At 31.8% G+C, this 26,028-nt stretch overlaps 2 protein-coding genes across 5 annotated transcripts in view; one reads left to right on the forward strand and one right to left on the reverse strand.

Annotated features, from left to right (window-relative positions):
• DIP2 (disco-interacting protein 2) overlaps positions 1-5,401 on the reverse strand; it is a 617,293-nt gene extending 611,892 nt beyond the window's left edge. For all 4 annotated transcript variants that reach the window (XM_074119216.1, XM_074119213.1, XM_074119212.1 and 1 more), the window contains exon 1: positions 5,208-5,401. In XM_074119216.1, coding sequence (XP_073975317.1) covers positions 5,208-5,292 — 85 coding nt within the window. In that variant the 5' untranslated portion in view covers positions 5,293-5,401. The remainder of the gene's footprint in view (positions 1-5,207) is intronic.
• Positions 5,402-5,610: 209 nt separating this feature from the next.
• Samtor (S-adenosylmethionine sensor upstream of TORC1) lies at positions 5,611-12,903 on the forward strand. Its single transcript, XM_074119234.1, has 7 exons — positions 5,611-5,964; positions 6,086-6,281; positions 6,404-6,612; positions 8,315-8,442; positions 8,514-8,836; positions 8,972-9,106; positions 10,873-12,903. The coding sequence occupies exons 4-7, from the start codon at positions 8,317-8,319 to the stop codon at positions 11,267-11,269; spliced, it is 981 nt and encodes a 326-aa protein (XP_073975335.1). The 5' UTR covers positions 5,611-5,964; positions 6,086-6,281; positions 6,404-6,612; positions 8,315-8,316; the 3' UTR covers positions 11,270-12,903.
• The last annotated feature ends 13,125 nt before the right edge of the window (positions 12,904-26,028 follow it).

A 26,028-nucleotide genomic window follows, 5' to 3' on the forward strand; every position in this document is an offset into this window, starting at 1 on the left:
TGTACTCGTATAGTAGTAGGAATTAATTTTTTTTTTTATGAATTTTAGGAAAAAACGTTTTTAATATTTTTATGGTTTATTTTTTATTTTTAATGTCCGCCATTATTGATTATTTTTCGCGTACCACCAACCAGCAACTCGCGTACCTCAGGTTGGGAAACGCTGCTTTAGAAGCAGGTTACTTTTTATTCCCGTAAATGAAAACAAAACCGTTCTTCACTAACCGAAACCGCGAAAACAGCGGACACACTTAACATTTGCATCAATGTTATTTTCATTTCCCTTGCGATTAAATCGCACATTTTTAGCTAAGATATATCCGACGCAATATTTATCTAATGTTAGGAAAATCATTACCACGTCTCAATAAAAGTTAATTATAGATTATCATTGTTTATAATCTATAAGATTATCAACAAGAATTTTGGCGTCCCTGTATCTACTTTAGTTTAACAGCAACCAACGTTCGTTCATACTCTCCAACCAAGCAATGCACAGAGCAGAGGAGTTGATTTGTGGAACTACTTGAGCTTAGCGAATCTACAGAAAAACGCTAACTCTTCACGCACATTTATCACTTTGTACAGTTTTCAAAAGATAATCCCAGGAACAAACATAGAAAGCAAAGGAGGCCATAAAAGATCTAATAAGTCGCTGTGAATTTCGCTTCATTATCACTCTCTAAACAATTAATTTCTTGCTACTTTTTTGGGGGGGATTTGGACAGATAGGGTCATTAACTTCATCAAGGTTTCTTCTTCTTGAGAAAAGAGGCAACTAGCTAGAGATTCAAATAAAACCCTTAGCGCTGAACAAAGCGCAAGGAAGCTTTACCATCAAATCAAGCGACAGAAACAAAACTTCAACCGAAGCCAACAAATCGCCAACATTTGTTACTAAAGAGTTCAACTTAGTTTAACTGATGAGAGATCTTCTATTTTTTTTTAATCTCGAAGATTATAAATAAAAAACCAGACGCATTTATTAATAATTTTCAGGGCCGAACTCTCAGCATTTATTAAAAATTGTCATTTTATTCAAGGTTTTTAAAAATGTTTATCTCTATAAAATTTACAGGTGCTAGGAAATATAAAAAGTTCAGCGCAATTTAGAGATGAATAGTAATCAATATTAACCTTCACATGTGATTAATTTTCAGGAGACGCATCAGTCACTTACAGAGGTGATTGCGGAATGGAATGAGAAGAAATTTAATAAATGTGACGCCATTTTTTTTGTTGTTTCAACGAAATTAATCGATTTAGTTATCTAGTGTATAATAAAATGCTTTATAGGGAGGGGATAAGCTCAACGGTTCGCTTATTGTGTTCCCACGCAAAGATTAGGTTCGAATCTATCTTCTTAGGGTACGTTTACAACGGAGCTGTGAGCAAAGATGATAGCAAAGATGATAACTGATAGAGTAAAATATAATCGCTGATTAGTGTGCACAACAGAGCTGTGGTACATGCAACATGTCCGAGAAGTGAAGAAGAGTATTTATGTTCAGCAGCAACAAAAAAGTATATTTTAAAGAAAAAACGCTTTAGAAAATATCATGTGCATACCATAAATAAAAAACGAAGTACTTTGGGTGAATTTCACTATTTATATAAGGAACTTAGAAATTATCCGGATCGTTTTTTTGAATATGTGAGGATGGGTCCAACCACATTCGACTATATTTTAGAAAAAATAAGATCAAAATTAAGAAAACTTTGGAAAAATTGTCATGGAAATCCTATAACCATAGAAGAAAAACTAGTGATTACTCTTAGGTTAGTAATGATTTTATTGAAAAACAAACAAATAAATACACATGAAAATAAATGTAAGCACGATTTAAAAAACAAAATATTGTTTAAAAGTAAATAATAAAAAATAATGAGTAAAGACAGCACTAAATAATTTTTCGACGTCCATTTTGAAGCTCCGATACTGGAGTTCAGCTAGCAGAAAAATGAAAAATTCAATTCTATCATCTATGCTCGTTTATAGCAGCGCGTATGAGTCACTAGTCGCAGCTTCGTTGTGCACGCTCACATTCAAATGTAATATGTTTTTCTACCCTTAGGGTACGTTTACAACGGAGCTGTGAGCATAGATGATAGCGGAGATGGTAGCAGTGATGCATCAGCGCTTATAGAATAACCTAGTACATTCTTATGTGAGCGTGCACAACGAAGCTGCGACTAGTGACTCATACGCGCTGCTATAAACGAGCATAGATGATAGAATTAAATTTTTTCATTTTTCTGCTAGCTGAACTCCAGTATCAGAGCTTCAAAATGGACGTCGAAAAATTATTTAGTGATGTCTTTACTCATTATTTTTGGTTATTATTTTATTCTTTACTTTTAAACAATATTTTGTTTTTTAAATCGTGCTTACATTTATTTTCATGTGTATTTATTTGTTTTTTCTCAATAAAACCATTACTTACCAGAGTAATCACTAGTTTTTCTTCTGTGGTTATAGGATTTCCATGACAATTTTTCCAATGTTTTCTTAATTTTGACCTTATTTTTTCTAAAATATAGTCGAATGTGGGTGGACCCATCCTCACATATTCAAAAAAACGATCTGGATAATTTCGAAGTTCCTTATATAAATAGTGAAATTCGCCCAAAGTACTTCGTTTTTTATTTATGGGATGTACATGATATTTTCTAAAGCATTTTTTCTTTAAAATATACCATTTCGTTGCTGCTGAACATAAAAACTCTTCTTCACTTCTCGGACATGTTGCATGTATCACAGCTCTGTTGTGCACACTAATCAGCGATTATATATTACTCTATCAGTTATCATCTCTGCTATCATCTATACTCACAGCTCCGTTGTGAACGTACCCTTAGGGAGCTTGTTACAGCTCAGTGTCCAGCGATGGACATTCTTCCCTCTTAAACTGTTTCAAATAAATGAACTCAGGAATCTTTAAGGACCGCACTGAGGAAGCTAGTAATCTAACAATTTTATTACAATGATAGTTTATCAAAATTATATTAGTTAATAATCAACCAATTTAATTTCATCTTAGATTCTATCTCTATCTTAGATGTAACTAGCTGCATGGTATAAACTATCTGCACAGGGTTTTTCCAGTTATATATGAAATGAACTCCCTTGTATTAACTTAGGGAACCCTAAGGATTTGAAAAACAGCAGGTACGATTATAACTAAAAGAGAACCAAATTAACAACTACGAAAACTTCTTCACAAATAATTTAAAATATAAAAGAGAGAAAACCCTATTATTCAAAAATATTTTGCCACTTCTTGATAAAAATAAAAAATTACACCTATTAGTTCCTATAACAAATAAATAAACTGTAACTAAATGAATTATTTGCAATTTGTTCATAAATCTATTGATAATGATAATTTAAATCTGATTTCACAAAGCTCGTCATAAATATCGTAATTCCTAATCACACATTTCTTAAACCCAATGGCAATAAATAAAATGACCACGATGCAATATATTTAAGAACTGTTGAGGTCACATTATTTAAAAAGAAAATAAAATATTACAGCTAGGGGAGAAAAAATGATATGGGCTTACATGTATAACAAAATAAAGCCAGTTATTAGCGAGCTAGTTAGACAAAGATAACAAGTGATAACTATAGCCATGCAACCCAAGTATAGGCAAATTAATTGATAAATTATTTTTTAACGGAAAATTGGCAGTAGATCATTTTAAAGGGTGACACGATAAGATTCTCAACTATAATGTAATAAAATACAAAATTACTACAAAAATATTGTAAAGAATTTTTTTTTTATCAGGAACTAATAAAAGTAACGTTTCCCATTCATGTCTTTGTTAAAAGAGCCTTAACAATGTTGTGATATAACTAAAATTAACTTGAGGAAGAAATATAAAATTGAAAATTTGAAAAATACTTCTAAAATTAACCGTATTAAACTAATTTAATTATGAGATCAATTGAAACTAAACAATAATTTCTAATAATCTTTTGGAGAAATTATTTCCTACTTCTAAGGTGGGATCCAGTCAACAAGATCATACATACCAAGGGCGGTGCTAACCTGTTTTTAGACGAAAAGTCCGACTAGACATTTCGACAATGTAACACGCGAACCAGATTTAGGACCTATAAATCAATCTGACAAAACTTAAATAAAACGGAATGTTTTTTTGATAGGAGTTGTGATGTCTTATTATACACCAGAAATCACTATCTAGTAAACACAAGGAATGAAGCAAGATGATTATGATATCGATAAATAATTTTATTTTCCTCAATTTTGTAAAAATATGAGGTAAACCTTATTTCTCACATTATTTTCATTAGAATATACGTGTTGAAAAAATCAATCTTTAAAAGAATAATCACATTTATGACGACAAAAAAGTTTCAACTTCAAAATATAAACAAAAATGTACATACGAAATTCGAGTTAGGAAAAAATAAAATACTTTAAAATTAAACATTTAAATCAAACTACTTTATAAAATATGATTCTAAAAATTAATTCAGAAAATGACAACAAAATCTCAAATTAATCTGAGCGTGTTTGAAATGAAAAAATGTCAGGCATTTGATTTTTTTTTCCGTAACTACCTTCTGAAAAAGCAAAATAAAATATTTCTTCAAAATCACAACCAATCCGTAAACAAACGCATTGATAACAAAGAAGAAAATGGTTCCCATTTTCATCCTGTTTCTAGTTTTCACTTATCTTTTATTGATTAAAAATCCAAAAATTATTATTATCAACTTAATCTGTGACCAAATTTATTATTTTAAATCCATCAGTAGCCTTAAATAACTGAAATGTATTAGGAAAAAATAATTTAGCTTTAAAAATGTTAAGAGGGAATGTGTGTCTACTAATCTACACAAATCTTACCCAATGTAATACACACAATAACACACAATAAATGCTATCAATTATACTAAATACACATTAAAAAATAAATAATGTATCCTATATAACTCACAAGGCCTAAGGTTAAATATTATACTAAAACTGTTTAAGTGAAAAAAAAGTGCCCGGAAAATATCGATGCGATGTGAACGAAATTAAATACACATATATCTTTCCTACACATAAGATTTGTAGCTAAAATCTATCTTTAAATAATGCAAGCAATTTTGGTAATTATTGATTTTAAAGTGTTTATCATCTAATGCAGAAATGGGCAATGAGCGGTAATGAATTTCTATGTTTTTACCTTCAGATAATTCTAAGTCCAATTCGGCCAACTTCTCTCTAACGTCTTCTGGCAGCTTTGAAATGTCTATATTAAACTCCGCCATGGTCAAAATTATGAAGTGAACACTTTTATTATCACAAAAACCTCACATCACTAGCTAAGGACAACACACACACCTCTAGCCATTTTGTAAATATTGTATTCTGCTATCTGGCATGTGAGTTAATTACTGGTTTCACCAAACGAGTGCAGCACACAGTTATTCGACATGAGCGCCTCCCATCTACAAATTAACTGTTACTTCCAGAACTTAATGAAATTAGTTTTATTTTAAGTAGCAGCAGCTACTTAAAATTTTAACTTTTAATGAAAATTTCAATGTAAAATAATAATTATCTTTATATCAAATATTTTATTAAGGTGGTCAGTATCACATGGGCACTGCTTTGTAATGTGAAAATCGAAGAGTACGCCAGTTTCTAGAGTTGTTCTTGTCTAGGGAGTAGTCATTGTTGTGCTGTTAAAATAAAAAGTATATAACTTTTGTTTAAGTGTCCTAATTATGTATTTAAATGTGCATTATGTCAGCTCCTGTGTTAAATACTCGCCAAGTTTTATTAGATCATTTGCTAGCAAAAGTTACTCCTTTGTGCTCAACAAAACTTCTTGCAAAAGAAATATTGTTAGAAATAGCTAATAATCTTCAAAACAAGGATATACTGGATTTATTACAAAATGATAAATTACTTTTGCAAGTTGTAAATAAATCAAACGCGTGAGTAGAAAGCTACATAACCTCTTAACACTTTTAACCTCAGCTTATTGTGATGTATCTTATCTTATACTTTGAATGAAGACCTCCATCAACATTTTATAATAATTATTTTGCCCCTTAGTTATAAAAATGAAAAGTTGGAACTTGGCGAAGAATTGTTTTATAAAGTGTCTGATATTGAATCTGACCTTTGCGCTAAAATAACTGGAATGTTATTGGAACTTGATACAAATACAATAAAACAGCTTTTAGGTGATGAAGAACTTTTATGTAAGGCAATAATTAAGGCCAAGAAGGAATACGTCGAATACACAAATGTAAGTTTATTCTACATGTATTGCTTATAAATTTTATTTGATATAGTTGAATATAAAATCTATATGAACCGAAGTACAAAAATAATTAATAGAATTATAACATTTTACTTTGTCTGTTTAAGCAAACAAAAAAACGTGAAGAATTAGGAGAAAAATTATATGATTTAGTTTGTGAAAAATTCCGACCAGAAATTGCGTCCCGATTAACTGGAATGTTACTAGAATTAGAACCTGATTTGGTTCAGAAATTATTAAAGAGTCCAAAAGAACTTGAAGAAAAGCTTGATGTTGCTTACAAAACTTACTTAACATATTGCGACAGTTAATTCAGGTAAGTTTAGTCGGATTTTTTAAAATCATTTAGCCTCATTATTTTTTGGAGCTTATACTTGGAAAGAGAAAAGAGATTGGATTGTGGTAACAGTGTTAGTTTTTGTGTGTTCGATAAAAATTAAATCTCGCACTTGAGCAACAGGCATTTTGGGGCAAGAATACGATATTGAACTTCGGTTTTGAAATGAAAGGCTGCTATCTGATGTGGTAATGTAACAAGGCTCTATGAAGTACTAACCCTATGACTATTTCGATTTTCTTTGATAGTCGGATTTTAAAAGAAGAATACTGAGGGTACACTGTTTTTTAAAGGAAAAGTGATAGCCGAATACTTTTTGGAAAAGTAAGTTCTCTCCCAATTGTTTCTAGATATGTGTTATAAAAGCAGAAGAGAGAAAGCTAGGAAGTTCAAATTAACAATCTATTGTTTCTAGTTCTAGTTTTAATTGGTTCTGGCTTTCTCAATAAGTCTCTTATAGATTATTTTTCATATCGTGGCTTTCCACTTACGTGAACTCTACAAGGTTATTGTCTCTAGGATCACCATCCATTCACAAGTCATCGATTTTCCAAACATTGGTGAAGCATTTCATGCTGTTTGTTAATCGATATTTGAAAATATGATGGCGTTATGAGGGCTAGTGTAGCCCTCAGGCTTGCCTGATGGGGGAGCTTTTTCCAAAATACTCCTTTTGCATTCTCTGGATGGTACCCCGATTTGGTTTTTCCGAACATACACCTTTTGCATTCTCTGGATGGTACCCCGATTTGGTTTTTCCGAACATACTCCTTTTGCATTCTCCGGATGGTACCCTGATTTGGGTTCTGTTTTTGTTTTTATGTGGGGGAGGTAGTATTGTGATGATGTTCATATGAGCCTATCCACAGAATTTGCTATGCCTTAGAGACCAACTTAATCTGATATTTTGTATGAAGAAAGCTAGCGAAAATAGCCCAGAAAGGCCAGGATCCACTCTTGGATTTTCCTTATCTGTTTCCGCAATTTCGATCTCATACAAAATTTATTTCTTGTGATTAATGGTGATTTTCTGCTTGAATTTTTGTTAGTGTTTTTCGGGTGAATTGACTTCTGCGTAGGATGTTATTAATTTTTAGATTTTAATGACATTAACGTAAAGTTTCTTTTAAAAATGCAACTTTGCTAATTATTTCCTAAATCAGGGGTCGGCAACCCGCGGCTCGCGAGCCGCATACGGCTCTTCTTATCCAAATTTTGTGGCTCTTCAGCCTGTCCAAAATAAATTGTATATTTCAATTTTTTATTGAAACAAATGAAAATTTCATTTATTAAAGTAAAGATATTTTTTCAAAAAAAGAATTTTTAATGTGATAGGTTTGAAATTGAATAGAATTATATTAAAATGCAGTACTTAATTATATAGGACTGCCGCCATTTTCATTCAAATACAAGTTTATTATTAGTTATTTATTTGTTTATTTACTTTGCAATTTGTGAAAATAAATATAATAAAACATTTAATTGTTATTGAATATCATAAAATAATAATTTGTGAACACAAATGTTCTACAGAGTTTTTTTTTACAATATCATCCTTGCGGCTCTTTGTAAGATTTATTAAAATTATTTAAGGAGAAATGGCTCTCTACTTAAAATAAGTTGCCGACCCCTGTCCTAAATTGTTTTTTCTACACTAATTAAACAATTTAAACATTAACAGCGATGGCAAATCAGCAAGAACTGTCAGATTACATTAAAAAAGTTCATATAGATCTCCGGTTGGCTTCAAGAGAAATTGGAGCAAAAGCCGCTTGGGAAGAACATTGCAAGAAAGACGATGTTCTTAAGGTATTTCATTGTTTGTTGAATTTAAATTATGTATATTTCACACTCTTATTTTTTACTTTCTCTTTCTTCAGAAATATGCCGAAACAATGCGAGATTTGGCTACTGTTTTTTGGAATAAAAGTGTTGAGCAAAACGTTAACAGAGTAAAGTGGATAGCTAAAGAATGTGATACTTATTTTTCACAAACAAAACAGAAAGAGAGGCTCGAAAAGGAGCAAAAAATGTCCCATTATTATTTTGGGGATATAATAAATTTTGAAGACTATGCACTACAAAGAAGTAAAGTAGCATTGAAGTTACTTGACGTAGGCAGTTGTTATAATCCATTCAAACAATTTGAACAGTTTGAAGTTACGGCTATTGATTTGGCTCCGGCCACGCAAGACGTTTTAAGGTACTTTTTTGTTATTTCGTATAATATAATCTTTTGTTCCCCATCCGTAATATAAGTTGAGATACTTTTCTTAAAATTGTTCAGTATTCGTGTTTTTTAGGTACTTGCGTTTACATTTTTCATTATGACTTTTAGGTGCGATTTTCTAAGTGTCAACATAGACGACAAATGTGTTATACAAGAAGATTCAGTGGTGTCACTACCTAGGGAACATTTTGATACTGTTGTGTTCTCTCTATTGTTGGAGTATCTTCCACATCCTTCTTTAAGGTAAATTAACAAATACATCCAATCCATAACATTAAATACGAAAAATTAGATATTTCATCAGAATCAGCATTATATCATAATGTGAAATTGTTTCCTCAAAAGAAATAGACGGTTTTTAAAGGGATAAAAATAAATACTTGTTTTCAATTTAGAGAATGGTTGAAATAATTATTTCTCCTCGAATAAGTTTTTTTTTCGTACTATTCAGATCTTATGCTAATTAATACAATATGGAGTTAGGTGAGACTTTATTTTGTCTTTTAATCCCTTTATGATTTGGTTATTTTCAAAACGTTCTATCCATTGGCTAAAATTTACTCTATTTGATACAATTTTTAGGATTGTAATTAACCAATAGTTGCATTGCTGTACCCGTCGGTGGTTTTGAAACTTATTTCCTCTAACAAGCTTGGAAATGGTTGTTTTCAAGCCAAATATTTTTTGAATTTTCCTCTTCCTTTTTGTAGTAGTCATTTATCCGGCAGAATAAGTTTTGATTTTTTTTTATTTCTATTATTTAAAGTCGTCGCCAATTTGGTTGTTTTGGAAATAATTGAAAGTGAGCTTTAATTCAACACAGATTTATATCAGTATAATTTATATCAAAATATTTAAGTCAAGTGGTTAGGTCCGAAGTGTTGGATAATATCGCCAATTTTATCCGTCCTAGTTAAGGCGCATGTGTATTGTATCTTTAAGAGGATTCCGATTTTCAGCTAAATCAGCTAGTCCAGGGAGACGGAAACATAGTTGTAGTGAATTCTCCTAATCTAACTTATTTATCTAGCTCTGATGATGGATGTAAGTCCATAACTGCTTAGGGATACAGTATAAATATGTGCTTCGACGGAAATAATTTTTAAGACAAATCAATCAGCAATTCTTATTCCCTAGTGAATTTCGTTCAGTAGATGGTTAGTTAGATCACACAATATGTTTTGGAACCGTAGTTAAAAGAACCGCAGGTTTTTGTTTGGGCGTAGAAAGCGCAACAAACTTTCTTAAAACAGATTTAATTTAAAAATGAAGCCCAGAGAAAATGAAATATTAAGGGAAATAACCAAGTAGTTTTCAGAAGGCCAGATCATACATATATATCATACTTTTTGCTATCTCCCCTTCATTAGAAGTTCATATTTAGTTTAGGCTTTAAAAAAACAAAATACGAGTATTTTCACAGAAGACACTGCTGTTGCAGTTGTTATAGTGTATGGGTTTTGGAAGATGACCCAGAATACTGCTAAAGTTGCGTGGAGGAAACGTAACCAGCCAAGGAAGTTATGGTTGAGGTTTATGACCGACACTGGGATTATGGTTTATCTTGATTAAATTTGGAAATTGTAAGGGTATAGCTCTGAAAAGAAAATCACAGCAAATAATGTGTTGCAAAATTTAGAAATGAAAAATTATCTACACTCTTCCCATTTGGTATCCATCTTTTTTTCATTTGATTCTCTTGGACATTAAGTTAGCTTTCTACTTCACATCAGAAACCAATGATTTATCATTGAGAAATTCATTGTTCTTTTTACTGTTCACAAACAGGCTTCTAATTTTCGATTGATAACGATTATTTCGTGTCTATTTTTAACATTTGGACTTCATTGCAATAATGAATAACCTGAACTAGATTCTGAGTATGTTTAATTTTTCATAAAAAGGTTAATTATCTCTGGATAGTTAACATTCAATTTCTTCATAATTTTTACACATATTTTATAAACATAAAATGTTGGTACTTTGTAAAATTCTTTTTATTATAATAGATATGACTGTTGTTTGAAGGCTTATAAACTTCTCCGACCAGGTGGAGCTTTATTAATCATTACACCAGATTCAAAACATGCCACTGCTAATTCGCAATTAATGAAAAATTGGAGAATGGCATTAGCCCATATAGGATTTATGAAAGTCACTTATGAAAAGACGGAGCATTTACATTGTATGTCTTATACAAAGAGTATAGATACTCGAATTCCACTGATGTGGTTATCGTTAAAGCGTTCAGGAATCGATCCTACAACTCTAATGATTATACCACAAGATAGTGTCCAGTATAAGGCAGGAAATAACAATATAGAAGAACATTCAAAAAGATGTGAATCTGACAATAAAATTATAGCTGATAATTTTTCTGTTTTAGCTGGAGATTGTTTATTTTGAACTAAACCATTTTAAACCAGAAAATTTTATATTTTACTATTTCCACAGGGTATGCTAGGAGTTATTTACAGATAAAATTTAATGTTCAAGTAACTATGTTAGCGGCATAATAATCAGATTACCTACCATGTGCAGTTATTTTTATTGCTAATATTTCTCACAGCTTAAATACACTTTTCAGTGTCTTTTGTCTCCTGAATTCAGGTATTACTTGTTCCCAAATTCTAGAATTATTAATATTAATTGTTGGAATTAACGCTATCCAACTTTTTTAACTTAAAAAAAATTAAATCAATGATTTTATTCGGAGCATCGTATTAATGTGTGGTACCGCGAAAAGGTATGAAGACTGTCAATAACTTGGTTGCTCATTCTTGCATAATATCCCAATTACCCTGCTCATATGAAAGTTTTATGCTTGCAAATTTTTTTGAAAAACAGAAAACTAGAAACAATACACCGCATTTTGCCTAGATATTGTCCTGAACTCTGATACGAATTCGCGTAAATCTTATTGGTTTTTATACTTACACTAATAGTTACGAGATTACATCTAAACGTTTTTACTATAAATAGGACAGACTGAAATCTATTTAAAATTAATGGAATTTTAGGCAAGCATTTGTACTTTTCAGTCACAACTTTTTAAGATGAATACTTTTTGAAAAATATCATTAATAAATTGTTGAGTTAGGAATTGCTATGTTTTTCCTGTTTCGCCTTTTTTTAGTTATTGGATATTAAAAGAACTAAAAGTTTCAGCCTAATCTAATTAAATTTTGTCACTCGTTTTGGTAAATAAGTAATTTTTTTGTGGCTTGTAATTCGTGAGAAATATTAGAAAACATATGCAATTAAAAATTATGGTTTGTAAAAAGTATATAACAATAGTTTACTTTTCAAAGTTTAAGGAGAACTTAGTTTTTTCCTTTTTGTGTGGGAGAAAGATATTCATTCATTCAAAGACCGCTGCAGAGATTTTCCATATCTACAGTTACTTCTTTAGCACCCCTATTTTAAATCCGGGTTAAAGTCTTTAAAAGAGAATGTAAGTTAAAGGAACCAAATTTAAAATATTTTGGACTTAACAAGCGTTTATAAGCAGCAAATCATGGAAGTGCCAATTAAGATAGATTAATATATTAGATTTTTGTATTTAGTTTCCACCAAACATTTGCTTTAATTTTCATCCTACTTCTCTGAAGTCTTCAAATCCGTGGAAATGAAAGTAGATTAACTTAAACAGAAAAGTATTTGATTTTACCAAAATAATTATTAAAATTTTTTGGATTTTAAATGATAATGAAAAATTATTTCATTCTGAAATACAATAAAGTGAAAATGAAATTATTTTAAAGCTTTGCTTTATAAATAGCGTAGTGATTATTGTTGTAAAAACAAATAAGTTTGTTAATATCTAAATGTTAATTCTTTACAGAGTTTGTTCATATAAGATAATAATGGGATCTGTGATTGTAATTCTTGTAAATGTACTTGTAAGAAATTTATTCTTGTTAAATTTGTAATAAACAAAAAAAGGTAAAAATTTGTAATGCCTTGAAGTAATCAGTACCAAGTTGGTGCCAAGTTGATTTGTCTTGTATCTTTCTATTAATAAAGTGGGATAAATATAAGTAGTCTTTCATTCTGTAATCCTTTGCAGATATCTAATTTTAAGTACAAAATAGAGAAATAAATAAAGTTGGATAGTTTTAGAAGCGGTTGGTATCCTTGCATAGTGATGACAGGATCAATAATGTGAAGTGGTAATCACGGCCAGTGGGAGTGAAGTTTGTTGGTATAGTGGGCCGTGTGCGGCCTTGCCATGTGTTCTGTTCGCTTATCAACACTTCGACAGTTCGTTATTTTTGCAATAATGTTTGGCACAGTTTTAGGTAAAAATAGCTTGAACAGTTTTTAACAATTTAACTTCTACAAAGAAATTATCTTTTTTATATTCTCCCAATGGTTATGGTATACTAATACTTTCATTTTTTATATATATATTTTTTTTATGTTTTCATACAAAAGGAGTACAGTTTTGTCAAGATTCAAATGATTGTCAAATGCTAGTCGGTTATACGTGTCAAAATTCCCAATGTGTTTGTGAACAGAGGGAAATACCTAAAGAAACTCTCTTCTCTCCTGCATCACCTTGCAATCAATGTAAGTACCATTCATTTAGCCCAATAGTTTGTATAATTATTTTACATCAATGTTAATTATTAATAAACTAAGTAGTTTATCCATCGATCAAATTTTTAAGATTTTCTACGATTTCTCTAGCTTTTAATTTTAATGTTACCCTACGTACTGGAAACTACTATATACGTTGATTAGTTTTTAAAAGGGTTGACCAGAAAGGCTACGGAACTGCGACTCAGAGGGTCTATTGTGGCTCTAACTAATTAGAGCACTCCCACCATTCCTGTCTGTTTGACGAGCCGGTATTTTGAGAAAATGACGCCAGAATGAATTATTCCTCGTCTTAAGATCTCCGCAGCCCAAAGATATATAGCGTCTAGCTCCATCTGAAAGACTGAACGGAGTCTACCTGGATTATCAAAAATATCAAATCTTGGTTCAGCCCCTCCAAGTTCAACCACTCCTCGGCTTCCATTCTCTTCTCCGTCTTGTGTACCACCCTGAATCAGCTGTCACTGGCAATCCGCGATTCCAAGCTCTTTGCCCGGAAAACTGTACCTAGGAGCTATCCAGCCAGCAGACCAAAAATCGGATCCGCCTTCAGCTCCTCACACAGCTTTTCATACACACTGCTGCTTTTAGAGTCTACTTACCCCTTTTACATCTTTTTTGTCTCACTCTAGCTACGCTTTGTCCGTAGATGTGAAGTGGCAGTAGATGAAGATCTCTAAGGCCCCAGTGTGTGCGGTCTTCAATGCATCCGTCACGCTCAGCCGAGCAAGCCTTTATGCGCCCCTGATCGCTCTGATAGCTCGCTTTTTCGAAGTTTTCGTCCAACAAAATCACTGAACTCCATTGGTCTATCCACGCAGGTATAGATCCATAAGGACATCCTGGGGCTTAAACCCCAACTTTTTCCATACAGTCTTTTGCGCCTTCATTTGGGCAATATTAGCCTTGCCTGTGAATCTCTAAGGTGATGATTTCATGCCAACTTCTGGTCAAAAATGATCTTAAATACTTAGTCTCCTTGGTAAAAAGAATTCTAATCCTTTCAAGGTGCGCTCCTCTAAACTTCGAGAAGTCTGACTAGACGATCATCAGCTAAAATTATCACAGCAAAGGGGTTGAAAATATCCCTGAAACGAATACATTAAGTTAGCTATATTCGTCCTTCTCCTCAAACCGCGCCTTGCCAGTGATTCTACCGACAACTCAGAGGCATTGTTAAAAGCTCCCTTAATGTTTTTTTTTTTTTTTTTTTTTTTTTTTTTTTTTTTTTTTTTTTTTTTTTTTTTTTTTTTTTTTTTTTGGGCCTATGCCTGTGGCCATTAGCCCCCTTAATGTTGAGAAAGGTGGTTACCGTAATTTCTCTGTCCTCAAGGGACGTCTGCAACAACCTGTTTCAATCATCTCAAGATCCATAGATTTCCCTGTTTCGTTATTGGCATTATGGCTATCATTTAGGGGATGAACCCTCAGAACTTCACAAATTTTTAATAATTAATAATTAGATTACCACAAAAAAAAATAATAATCATTTTATTTTCAGTAAGAAGTTATGGTGATACCTGTCGTTCAGATCATGATTGCTTCCCTAGAGATGCTAATTTAATTTGTGCCAAAACCGAACCTAAGACATGCAGATGTAGAAGGTAAAGCGATAATGTTCTTTTTTTACAATAATTTAGACTATCAAAAACATAATATCAAGAAAAAGATTAATAGAAAGTTAAATAAAGAATTAATTTATAGCTTAATTATTGCAAAACTCTATAAAACTTTTTCTTATATAACTTTTTTAACTAATTTTTTTATTTATTTCAAAATTATTACGTTGATATCATTACGAAATTATCTTTCGTTTCACACTGTAATAAAAGATTGTTACATTATGTTAATCCTCAAACGTAGAGCAAGTTGTTTTAATATTACATTTACGGAAGTGGCATGCATTAATATTAATATATGTATATTAATTTAATTATCAATATTATAAGTAGTTTTCTTAAAAACCAGCATTGTTACCTCAAATAGATCTGATTAATTTATAATATAAATAAGAATGCTAATTTTTAAATAAAAATCAAATGTGAGTCTTGAAGAAAATCGGCCGTCCGGAAATACCTCTTACCGAATAATTTTTTCTGTATTTAGAGATTACGTATCCACTACGATTTTATTTTTTAATCTTTGTACAGTGATCGCTTACATATGAATCTAAACTTATATTTGACAAATTTTTACAAAAAATTCGAATGAAAGTACTCTTGGAAAATTCCCTCTAAAAGTGTCATTTTTCTATACTGTACGATTCTTTCTCTTGTGTAATGTTAAGGTGGGTTGAAAGTATTGCTGAAATCAAGTCTGCTGCCGAAGATTCCTAAACCGGAAGTACCGCATTACTCAATAGATTGGACTCTTTCTAAGAAATGTCTTCTGACGTTTCTGTAAACTTCGTATTACATTCACATTCATTTTTATCCTCCTCTTTAATCATTTTTTAAAAAAATAATTTTAAGGCAATTCTCAGAGAGAGAAGTATGGGTACGTACATAAGTACATAATGCACTTTACGCAACTTGTGAAGCATGTACTGATGCTTCAAAGGTGCCTCCTCTGGCTCGCAAGCCAAGTTAGCCTGGAGGTTATCAACTTCTCTCTGTATCTGAGGAGGCACCTTTGAAGGCACAGTACATGCTTCACAAGTTGCATTACTTGATAAATTAAGGAATAAGTTTGATCCTTTACATGAAAGATATTGATCACTTAAATATGTGGCAGGAGGTTTCCAATTTGTAATTAAACGCAACTCTCCCGAAATTACCAAATAATTATTAAACCTTCTTGTTTGTAACAGATGTAAAATTAATTTTTAGCCATTATGTGTACGCTTGAGAACATCTAAAGCTCTTAACATTTGATTTTTCTTAGAAAAATCACTCGGAAAACGATTTATTTCCCGATATTAAGAAAAATACTAGCTTTACTTCCTTAGCAATATTTTCAGTAGAAAGGGGATGAAAAAATACATAAAAATGACCAATTGCGTGCTTATCTTTCTCTTTGATAACAAGTTAAAAAATTGAAATATGATTAATAAATACCAAATTTTGAAATGGCCTAGCGCCTTTAATTTTGAAGATATCGAATTGGGGTTTCTGGTTCCTTTCATAACCTTTTTATACTCTTTAAAACTGTGTATATGAAAATGGGGGTCAACTGCGAACCCTCACTTTTGTCGCGCGTCAGCCGCGTATGCGGGCAGGAATCTAAAATCAAGTCACATATTCTGGAACTAGAGGTGACGGGCAACAAATTTTTCCTCTACCATTTTTGCTCAGATCAACCGTTCAAGCATGAAATGCATTTGAGCCGTCTTAAAATGAACACCCTATTATAATGTTGCTAAGAATTAAATTATGCAAATATTTCGAGTTTGAAGAATTTTTGAGTTAGAACTTTGAAAAGAGTTTTTGGAGCAAGTCATTTGAGTGTTTTTTTTTTTAAAGGCATGTCAAGATCTTAAGTCATTGGTGCCTAGAGCTTTCAAGTTCATTACCGGCCTCTGGAAATTTGTTTTCACGTTGTTGAGAAAAGTATTTATCATTGTACAGTGCATCTGCAACACCGTGTAAGAGAAAATCTAAGGTTAGGGAGCAGTACTCGATCCCTGGGAAGTCCAGTCCACTGTCTTATTTCTTTCCTATTCTTTTATACATGCACTGAGTAAGCCCCCGGCGATTATTTACTCTAATATTTTGCGATTTTAGTTAACAAAATAGATTAATTTTTCTTGATTTTGAATAAAAAGCTATGATTAATTATAAATACGACAATGGGATATGTACAGTGGTCTTTAAATCAATCATCATAAAGTAGAGGAGTCTGGATATTTCATGTAAATATCAAGTTCAGATCGCAGTACTTTCTTTTACTCTAGTAATAAAAGAAAAATTAAATCAAGATGAATAAAAAGAAATAAAAACAGTGCGAAATTAAAGTAATCATTTTCTTCATGTTTTTTATTAGTTTTCCTTTAAAAGTCTGGAAAGTTATTATCAATATTAGCGACTTAAGGGAAAATATAAATATAAAGACTTCAATAGTGTTATTACCAACGTATTTGTACATAAATTGAATGGTGCGCAGTATTAGAATAATTGAAATACTGATAAATTTCTCTTTCATGTTTGGTTAATGTTAATTTTTATTGCTTCAAGTGTTTGATGTACACGTTTTTGTAATAATTACCTATTTTAGAGATCTTATTTGTTTAAACTTTTTTATTGCATAACACTCCAATAGAAAAATTTTACACTTCAATTCAAAAATTAATCGCACATTATTGCTGGATTTGTTGAAGATTTTTATTGTTTACTGAATCATCAGCTATTGAGCTTTTAGTACCCATTCTGGTTGTTAACTTGTTATACTGCACTGCCAGTACGCTAACCGCATAGTTAATCCCTTCCCTATAGTTCATTGTTAAAATGAAATCTCTTTTAGTTTATGAATATCCGTTTATAAATTATTTCTTACCATACTCCGACCAATTAACATGAAAAACAAATGAAATTGTAGAAAGAAAACTCTTTTTCGGTGTCGGGGGGGGGGAACTAACGACTCAAAATTGATATTTCCGGGGAAAACTATAAATCGAAAGTAAGATATTTTTATCGTACTGTATTCATAATTTTTATTTCATGTATTTATTTATTTGTATGACTGATAGATTATTCTGAGAAGGTGAGAAATTATTTCCATTAGTGTGTGACACAATCATAGTTGAGTCAAATTTTCTTCACCAAACTGATGAACCATCTGTGATGGAAGATTAAAGTCCGAAACTGGTCAGAAATAGAAAAAAAAGACATTATCGCTAAGACGAATAAAATCTAACGAAATTATGCCCCATTTTAATCCTTTTTTTTATTTTTGCTTTGCTTTCGACTAGGTACTGTGAAAGGTAGTTGAATTTATTACCTTCGATTAACGTAGTTCATTTTTTTTTTTCTTCTTAATGATTTAAGGCGCGTCAACATCTTAGGTTATTGGCGCCCGGAGCTTTTTTCAGTGCACTGCCAGCCTCCAGACAGTGTTCTCTCGTTACAGACAACACTATCCATCACCGGACAGTGAGCTGTAAGAAGCTCCTAGGAAGAGAAAATCTAAGGGTCAGCAGCTGGATTCGAACCCGGGACCTCCGCGTGGGAGTCCAGTACGCTAACCGCATAGCTAATCCCTTCCCTATAGTTCATTGTTAAAATGAAATCTCTTTTAGTTTATGAATATTCGTTTATAAATTATTTCTTACCATACTCCGACAAATTAACATGAAAAACAAATGAAATTGTAGAAAGAAAACTCTTTTTCGGTGTCAGGGGGGGGGAACTAACGACTCAAAATTGATATTTCCGGGGAAAACTATAAATCGAAAAATCTGCACCATCGCGCAGTACCTTCTTTTATTAGTCTCGTAAGAGAAACTAAACATAGGTTACATTTATTTCCCTCGAAAGTACTATTTCTGTGCTATTTTCGTCTTACTATTTATATATTATTAAAGGAGATTACATGAGTTGTCTCCAATGTTGTTTATTGATCTAACAATGTTAAATAGTAATTTAAAAGTAACAAACATGTGTCCGAAATACCGACGTGCATTGTTTGACATCAAACTTCCTTCAGTAGAATCATTGTGTGTAAAATATTGAAATCAATTGAGTATCTTTAAAGTACAAATTTTAATTTTCATACCAGATTTTCTTGTTTAAATATTTTATATTATATATTAAAATTAAATAATTATACAAGGTGATCCATTTAAAACGCACCAATCGCTAATAACTTTTTAGGAAAGCGGAATTTCGAAAAAACCCACGAAGTAAACTATATGTTTTTTTTTATCTAGTTTTCAAATTTTCCACCCCCGATGCTGTATCTTTAGTTTTGGCGGAGTTACTGGCAAAAACCTAATTAAGGTTTCATAAGGACCACTGGTTTTGACAATGATTATGAAAACTACATAAAAAGTTGTGAAAAATGTCGTTAATCCCGTTTCGATATCCCCAAAATTAGTTGAGATATTTAAGCTCAAAGTTACAATTTTATCTATTCGTGAACGGTTTTCAATTTTAATTTTCCACGTTGTGGGAGGTCCTCTGACTGCATAAAATGTTATTTTTGACATATATATTAAATCAATTAATAAATTTAACTTATTTTATTGATTCGAGCTTATTTATCCAAAATTAACCAGTACCTTGCTTTCATGCTCTTAGAACAGTAAATGTTTACATCATTATTTTGAAGAAGTTAACATTTACCAAAATTTTTGTAATAAAAAGGAACAATATTAAGGACTACTAAGTATACATCAAGTATGTACTCATTGGTTCATTGTCACTGCAACTTCTTTGAGATTTTTGACTTCTATGATTTTCATCTCAATTTCTTCTTCGAATTTCTTTACTGCGTGTGACTTATCAATGCCATCTAACACATCTTCTCTAAAAAAAGGATTTTGAGCGTTCTATAAAATTATATGAAAAGAAATTTCAATTTGAGATAAATTTTGGTATATAAGAAAGAGATAGAATTGCTGTCTTCTTGTCTCTAGAGAATGCACATTTCAAAATGAAGTATTTTCAGCAATTAATACGATTTTATTCAAAAACACGTGCCGGTTTCTTCAACCTCCTAAAAACTAATTACTAATTTATGGACATTTCACTTTTGTTGGTAACTTTTTGCTTAAAGAGAAATTTCAAAAAGATACTCAGGCTTTAAAGTAATTCATCTAAATAAACATCTATAACGATGAATCAAGTTCACCAGTATATTAAAAACATAAATAATTAAGTAAAAATTCCGAAACTGGTCAGTTGATTTAATTAATTTATCTCCTTGCAATACAAGATTTGTTATTTGCAGAAAGAGAGTTTAAACCAGTCTTTTTTGCTTGATCATTATAATGTGTTAATATTAAACATAATAATTAGTATTTCACAAATTATATCTAGCAATTTAATTTAAATAATCATTTTTCGCAATTCTTTAGAGGACTTGTTTGGGACATTGTATCAAAAAGATGCTACCTCATTGAAGATGAAAATCCATTTATCAGTAAGTATTCCATTTTGACATTTGATAAATATTTAATTATTTTAAAAATTGTAATTATCATAGAAAATTTAACCTTTATGTTTAGGAGATAAATTTGATCCTACGAGAGATGTTATCATCCCATCTGTAATTCTAATGACATTGGGAGCTACAGCTTGGCTTTGCTTTAAATTGTTTTGCAACTGGTAAGTTGTGTTTACTTTTGATTTTGGCGATATTTTTACTCATTGCAAAGCAGGAGGATCCCTACATAGGTGACAAGTAAAAGGATCTTATTGAAACTGTTGAATCAGAAAATAGAATGAAACATAAAGGAAAAATGGTAATTATAGGATTATAGAAATTTCAAACATTCTGAGCTCCAGCTACTTTCTGCAAATGTTAGCTATCCAAAATTGTATTTTGCTCTTCCTTCGATAAAACAAGATATCTCGGCTTTACAGTCTCTTCCAAAGAATTGTTATTATTATTATTATTTTGCAAAACAGCTAAAATTAGAAAAGATTTTCTTTACTTCTAGTATTTCTCATTTTCACTGCAGCTGTACAGGGTAGATGAATAATTTTGATATTAACGCAGGTGACTGAGTGTTTTTTTAAGAGGTATTGTGGGGAGCGGAAATTAAACAAAATGTATTATTAGTAATTAATGTGGTATGTTGTTACGTAGAGTTCATAGTGTGCACATCGTGTCTGCTAGATCAGTGAAGAAAGTAAAGTTGAATTGGGTTTTAAGTAGTGAAAATTGGCAGAGTGATTGTTCTACAGTTTAAGAATATTTGTGTGAATTACGGAGAAATTCTATCGAACAGAAATTGAAATATATTTCAGTGAATATTTGTATTAAATTCATTCCGCTGCAACAAAGTTAAACGTGCAGTAGAGGTGGGGATAGTTGGACGTGAGCTTTGGAAGTTTTGAAGGCCAAATTTATTTATCTGTACTATTGTAACTGCAGGTAAGAAAGTTTAAACATAAACATTTCATTCATATTCTCTTTATTTTTGATTGAATCTATTTTTATTAAACATATAATGGAGAAAAAAATAGACAGCATTCTGGATAAATTAAATAAACTAGATAGTCTGGAAATGCAAATGACCGAAATAAAACAAAACCTTCAAGAAAATATAAAATCAGTAAAAGACGATATAGAAAAAATTAAATTAGATATCGAAACTTCCAAAGCGAAGTTCCAGGAGAAAATATAATTTATTAATCTTTGGGCTTTTTGGAACGTCCTTTTCTGCTTTATTTACAGAAATAAAAAATATTTTCGAGTATTTAAAACTGGGCTCACAATTACAGAATATAGATTACTTTCGTAAAACTAATTTGAAGAAAGACAATAGTCCCGTTCTGATTAAACTTATCTCTCTTCTTCTAAAAAATCAAATTTTGAAATCTAAGAATTTACTGAACTCTTCGGAGAATTTCAGAAGCATTACAATAAAGGAGGACTTTCCTATTTCCGTGAGGGAAGTGAGGAAGGAACTATTTACTTATCTGATTGACTATAAGAAGCAAGGTAATAAGGTAATGCTGAGAGGAGATAAACTTGTGATTAATGGACAACTTTACACCTTAGCGGAATTAAAATTTCAAGATAATAAGAGCAAAAGGAATAGAAGTGAGGAAAAGTCACCACGAGGTAAAAACGCAACTTCACTTAAGGTAAACAAAAAAGTAAAAGCTATTAAAGATGACCAGAATCAAAGTGAAATTGATGAACTCAACGATGATTTATTTCGCGATAAGTAGCAATCAAAGTTATGGGGGAATAGGAAAATAGGGAAGGCCAAGGAAAGCAGATGGGATTTAATAACATACAATTGTAAAACATTGAGAACAGAAGCTAGATTATTTGAATTAACTGAGGAATTAAAAAACATTAATTGGTCTATAATTGGTCTGGCTGAGGTAAGAAGAGAAGGAGAGAATTACCTAGAATTGGGCGATGGTACCAAAACCTACTTTAATGGGAGAGAAGGTGGACTTGGAGGTACTGGCTTTATAATAAGATCCGACTGTGAATTAGATATAATGAAATTTAAAAGCTATACACATCGAATATCCAGCTTATTGGTAAAAGATAAACAAAATGGTAGGAAGAAAATTATTCAAATTTATGCTCCAACGTCTGCAGCAGAGGAGGAGGAAATAGAAGCGTTTTACAGTAATCTGCAAGAAGCCCTAGATGAGTACCCCTGTAATCTAACTTTTATAATGGGGGATTTCAATGCTAAAGTTGGCCCAAATAAAGGTGAAAAAGGAATAGGCAACTTTGGGTTAGGGGACCGGAACTCCAGAGGTGATAGATTGGCAGAATTTATAGAGAGCAATAAATTATATTTAATGAACTCATTTTTCCAAAAATGTTCAGAGAAGAAATGGACTTGGAGAAGCCCGAATTGGGAAACAAAAAACGAAATTGATTATATACTTACAAATAAAAAGAATTTAGTTACAGACGTCGAAGTAATAACTGAATTAGATATAGGCAGTGATCACAGACCTGTTGGAGCAAGGGTGATGGACAACAAATTTAAAAGGAAAAGCATTAGAAAGAAAAAATACCAACCTAGTTCCTCCTTTATAAGTTTAAATAAAGAAGAGTTCGAAGCCAAATTAAATGAAGTATTGCGCGTAAAGTCGGATAGCGATGTAGGAAGTAAATTAAATGATTTCAACAAGACATTGTTAGAAGTAACAGATATTCTAGATAAAGGTGTAAGATGTAAGGATTTTAACTGTAGGAAACTACCTAATAGGGTAAAAAGAATGCTTGAAAAAAGAAGGAAAATGAAGAAAACGAAAACTGACTGTGATGAGTATACAGAACTCTGTAAAACTATTAGGAAAGAACTGTCAATATGGTTGGTGGAGAATAGAATAAACAAGATAGTGGAGGCATTGCAGGGTTCAGGTAAACTAAAGTGTAAGAGAAGCATTAAAAACAAGCTAATAAGTATTAATAGCAAGAACGGAGAAGAGCTCAGAGGGAATCATCTTATTCTAGGAAGGATTAAAGAATACTTTTCTGACCTCTACAGGGACGATGATGTTAATTACTCAGCAGCGGTGTTAGAACCAGAAAATAAAGAGGAATTGGAACCCAAAATAACGGAAGCAGAAGTAGAATATGCAATAAAATCTATGAAAGACGGTAAAGCAGCAGGGGTGGATGGTGTCCCAGCTGAAGTAATTAAAGCTGGAGGCAAAACAGTATTGTCCTTTTTAACTCAGTTTTATATTGAATGTCTAGAGAAAGCTGTAGTACCTACCCAATGGGCATTAGCTAAACTAATAATAATATTCAAGAATGGCGATAGAAAAGATTTATCCAACTATCGACCAATAAGTCTTCTCTCTGTAACACATAAAATATTTATGAAAATATTATTTAACAGGCTGAACGCTAAATTGGACTGCTACCTCACTATAAATCAAGCCGGTTTTAGACCAAAGTTCTCTACTGTGGATCACATATTCACAGTAAAACATTTAATTCACAAATCAAAAGTTTACAATTTTCCCTTATACCTACTTTTCATTGATTTCCGTAAAGCTTTCGATTGTGTGAAAATAGACAGAATTATTAATTCATTAAAAGAGAAAAACATTGACTATAGAATAGTTAAAATTATTCAAGATTTATATAAAGATGCAAAAGCCCTATTTTCCTTAGAAGGAAGCACAGTAGAAGTGAAAATTGAAAAAGGGATGAGACAAGGAGATGTAAGTTCCCCGAAATTGTTTGCTTTGCTTCTTCAGGGAGTTTTTGATAACTTGGATTGGACTGGAAAAGGAATTCGAGTAGATGGTTCTTGGTTGAATCACTTAGACTTTGCAGATGATGTCGTTCTAATCGCTAAAGATGGAAGAGAAGTGGAAGAAATGGCTAAAGAATTAATGCACCAATGTAAACTTATTGGTTTGACTGTAAACCCGTCCAAAACCCAACTCATCACTTTTGGCTGTCCACCGAAGGATCTGGTTGTGGATAACATCCAGATAAAGAGAGTTGAAAATGTTGTATATCTCGGTCACAAGATAAGTTCAGAAGGTCAGTTTCCTGAAATATCCAGAAGATGCATTCTAGGTTGGAAAAAAATGTGTGGCCTTAAACACTTCTTCAAATCCCAAGCGGATGTTAAACTAAAAGTTAAGCTTTGGGAAAAACTTGTATTGCCCGTAATAACATATGGCTGTGAAGCCTGGACCTTAGATGCAAGAACAATGAATAAATTGAGAATAACTGTTCGAGCAATGGAAAGGTATATGCTGGGCATAACAAAGAGGCATCGGAAAAGGAATATTTGGGTTAGAAGCATAACGGAAATGACAGACATAATAGAGAGAGTGGCGAGAAGGAAGTGGAAATGGGCAGGTCACATTATAAAAGGAGAGGTAAGGTGGGCGAAGATGCTGATAGAGTGGACTCCTAGGATGTGGAAAAGAGGAAGAGGACGTCCAACTACGGACTGGGATCGAGAAATGATAAAGATTTGCGGTGGAGCGACCTGGCCTAGGGTAGCTAGAGACAGAACGGAGTGGAAGCGAATGACGCAAGTGTTCTGTGAAGTGTGGGCAAACGAACTTCATAGACTACATTCTTATTAAAAGGCTTATTATTTGTTTTCTTTTTAGTTTCTGCTTTATATATTAATCGTTTTTGTGCCTAATTGTTTTTGAAAGACACATAAAGTCATTAAATTGCAACCAAATAAAACCTCAGCTAAGGCTGATTTTGTGTAAATAATAAAAAATATTATTGAATAGAAATTATTACTTATTAAAAATAATATTACTAACATTAAGAATGTAAATAAAAAGGGAAAAGAATATATATTTTTTTTTTAAATTTCTGTATAATGAACAAGTTTTGTATAATTTTATTGTATATATTTTTTTTACACAAATAAAGGTTTTTTATTATTAATGTGGTATTTTAGTAACAAAAAAGTTTTGTGAATATGAGTTAGATAAAGAAGCCATCATTGTTTGAGACTTCATTAATTACAGATACATCTTTGTATATAATTGATCCAAGCTCATTTCAGAGAAGTTGCGCATATGTGGGCAGAAACCATTCTTCTTGGTTCCGGATTACTCTGAGGAAGGAATCTTACAAATCGATTTGAAAGAGCATAAAGATCTATTCAAGACTCCTCTTCGGTCAAATGAGTTTAAGAAAGAGATTCACCTTATAGGTGTTAATGAAAACATTTGGTGATCGATTTAATTAGGGAAAGGTTCTATAACAGAGCAAAACTTTATTGATACGAATTACATCACGCGGCTGCTTAACTAAATTGAGTTGTGCAATACACAGCGTGCTGATTTATCTAAAGTGACAACACTTTCAAAATCCAATTTAAGTACTTAATGTTAAGAAAAATATTGTTGTTATGTTGGCTGTTGTTGGCGGTCTTATTGTTCTTGTATGCGTTTGCTATGTGTGTTCTGCTCATCTCTAATACACGT

This window comes from Rhodnius prolixus, unplaced genomic scaffold (assembly GCF_049639745.1).
Source record: "Rhodnius prolixus isolate KJV_2025 unplaced genomic scaffold, Rpr scaffold_2, whole genome shotgun sequence".
In the NCBI taxonomy this organism is placed as follows: Eukaryota; Metazoa; Arthropoda; class Insecta; order Hemiptera; family Reduviidae; genus Rhodnius; species Rhodnius prolixus.

Coding starts and splice junctions, on each gene's coding strand:
- Samtor (XM_074119234.1), top strand. CDS start 8,317: ATGGCAAATCAGCAAGAACTGTCAGATTACATTAAAAAAGTTCATATA. Junction 8,443..8,513: donor AGAAAGACGATGTTCTTAAG/GTATTTCATTGT, acceptor CTCTTTCTTCAG/AAATATGCCGAAACAATGCG. Junction 9,107..10,872: donor CTTCCACATCCTTCTTTAAG/GTAAATTAACAA, acceptor TTATTATAATAG/ATATGACTGTTGTTTGAAGG.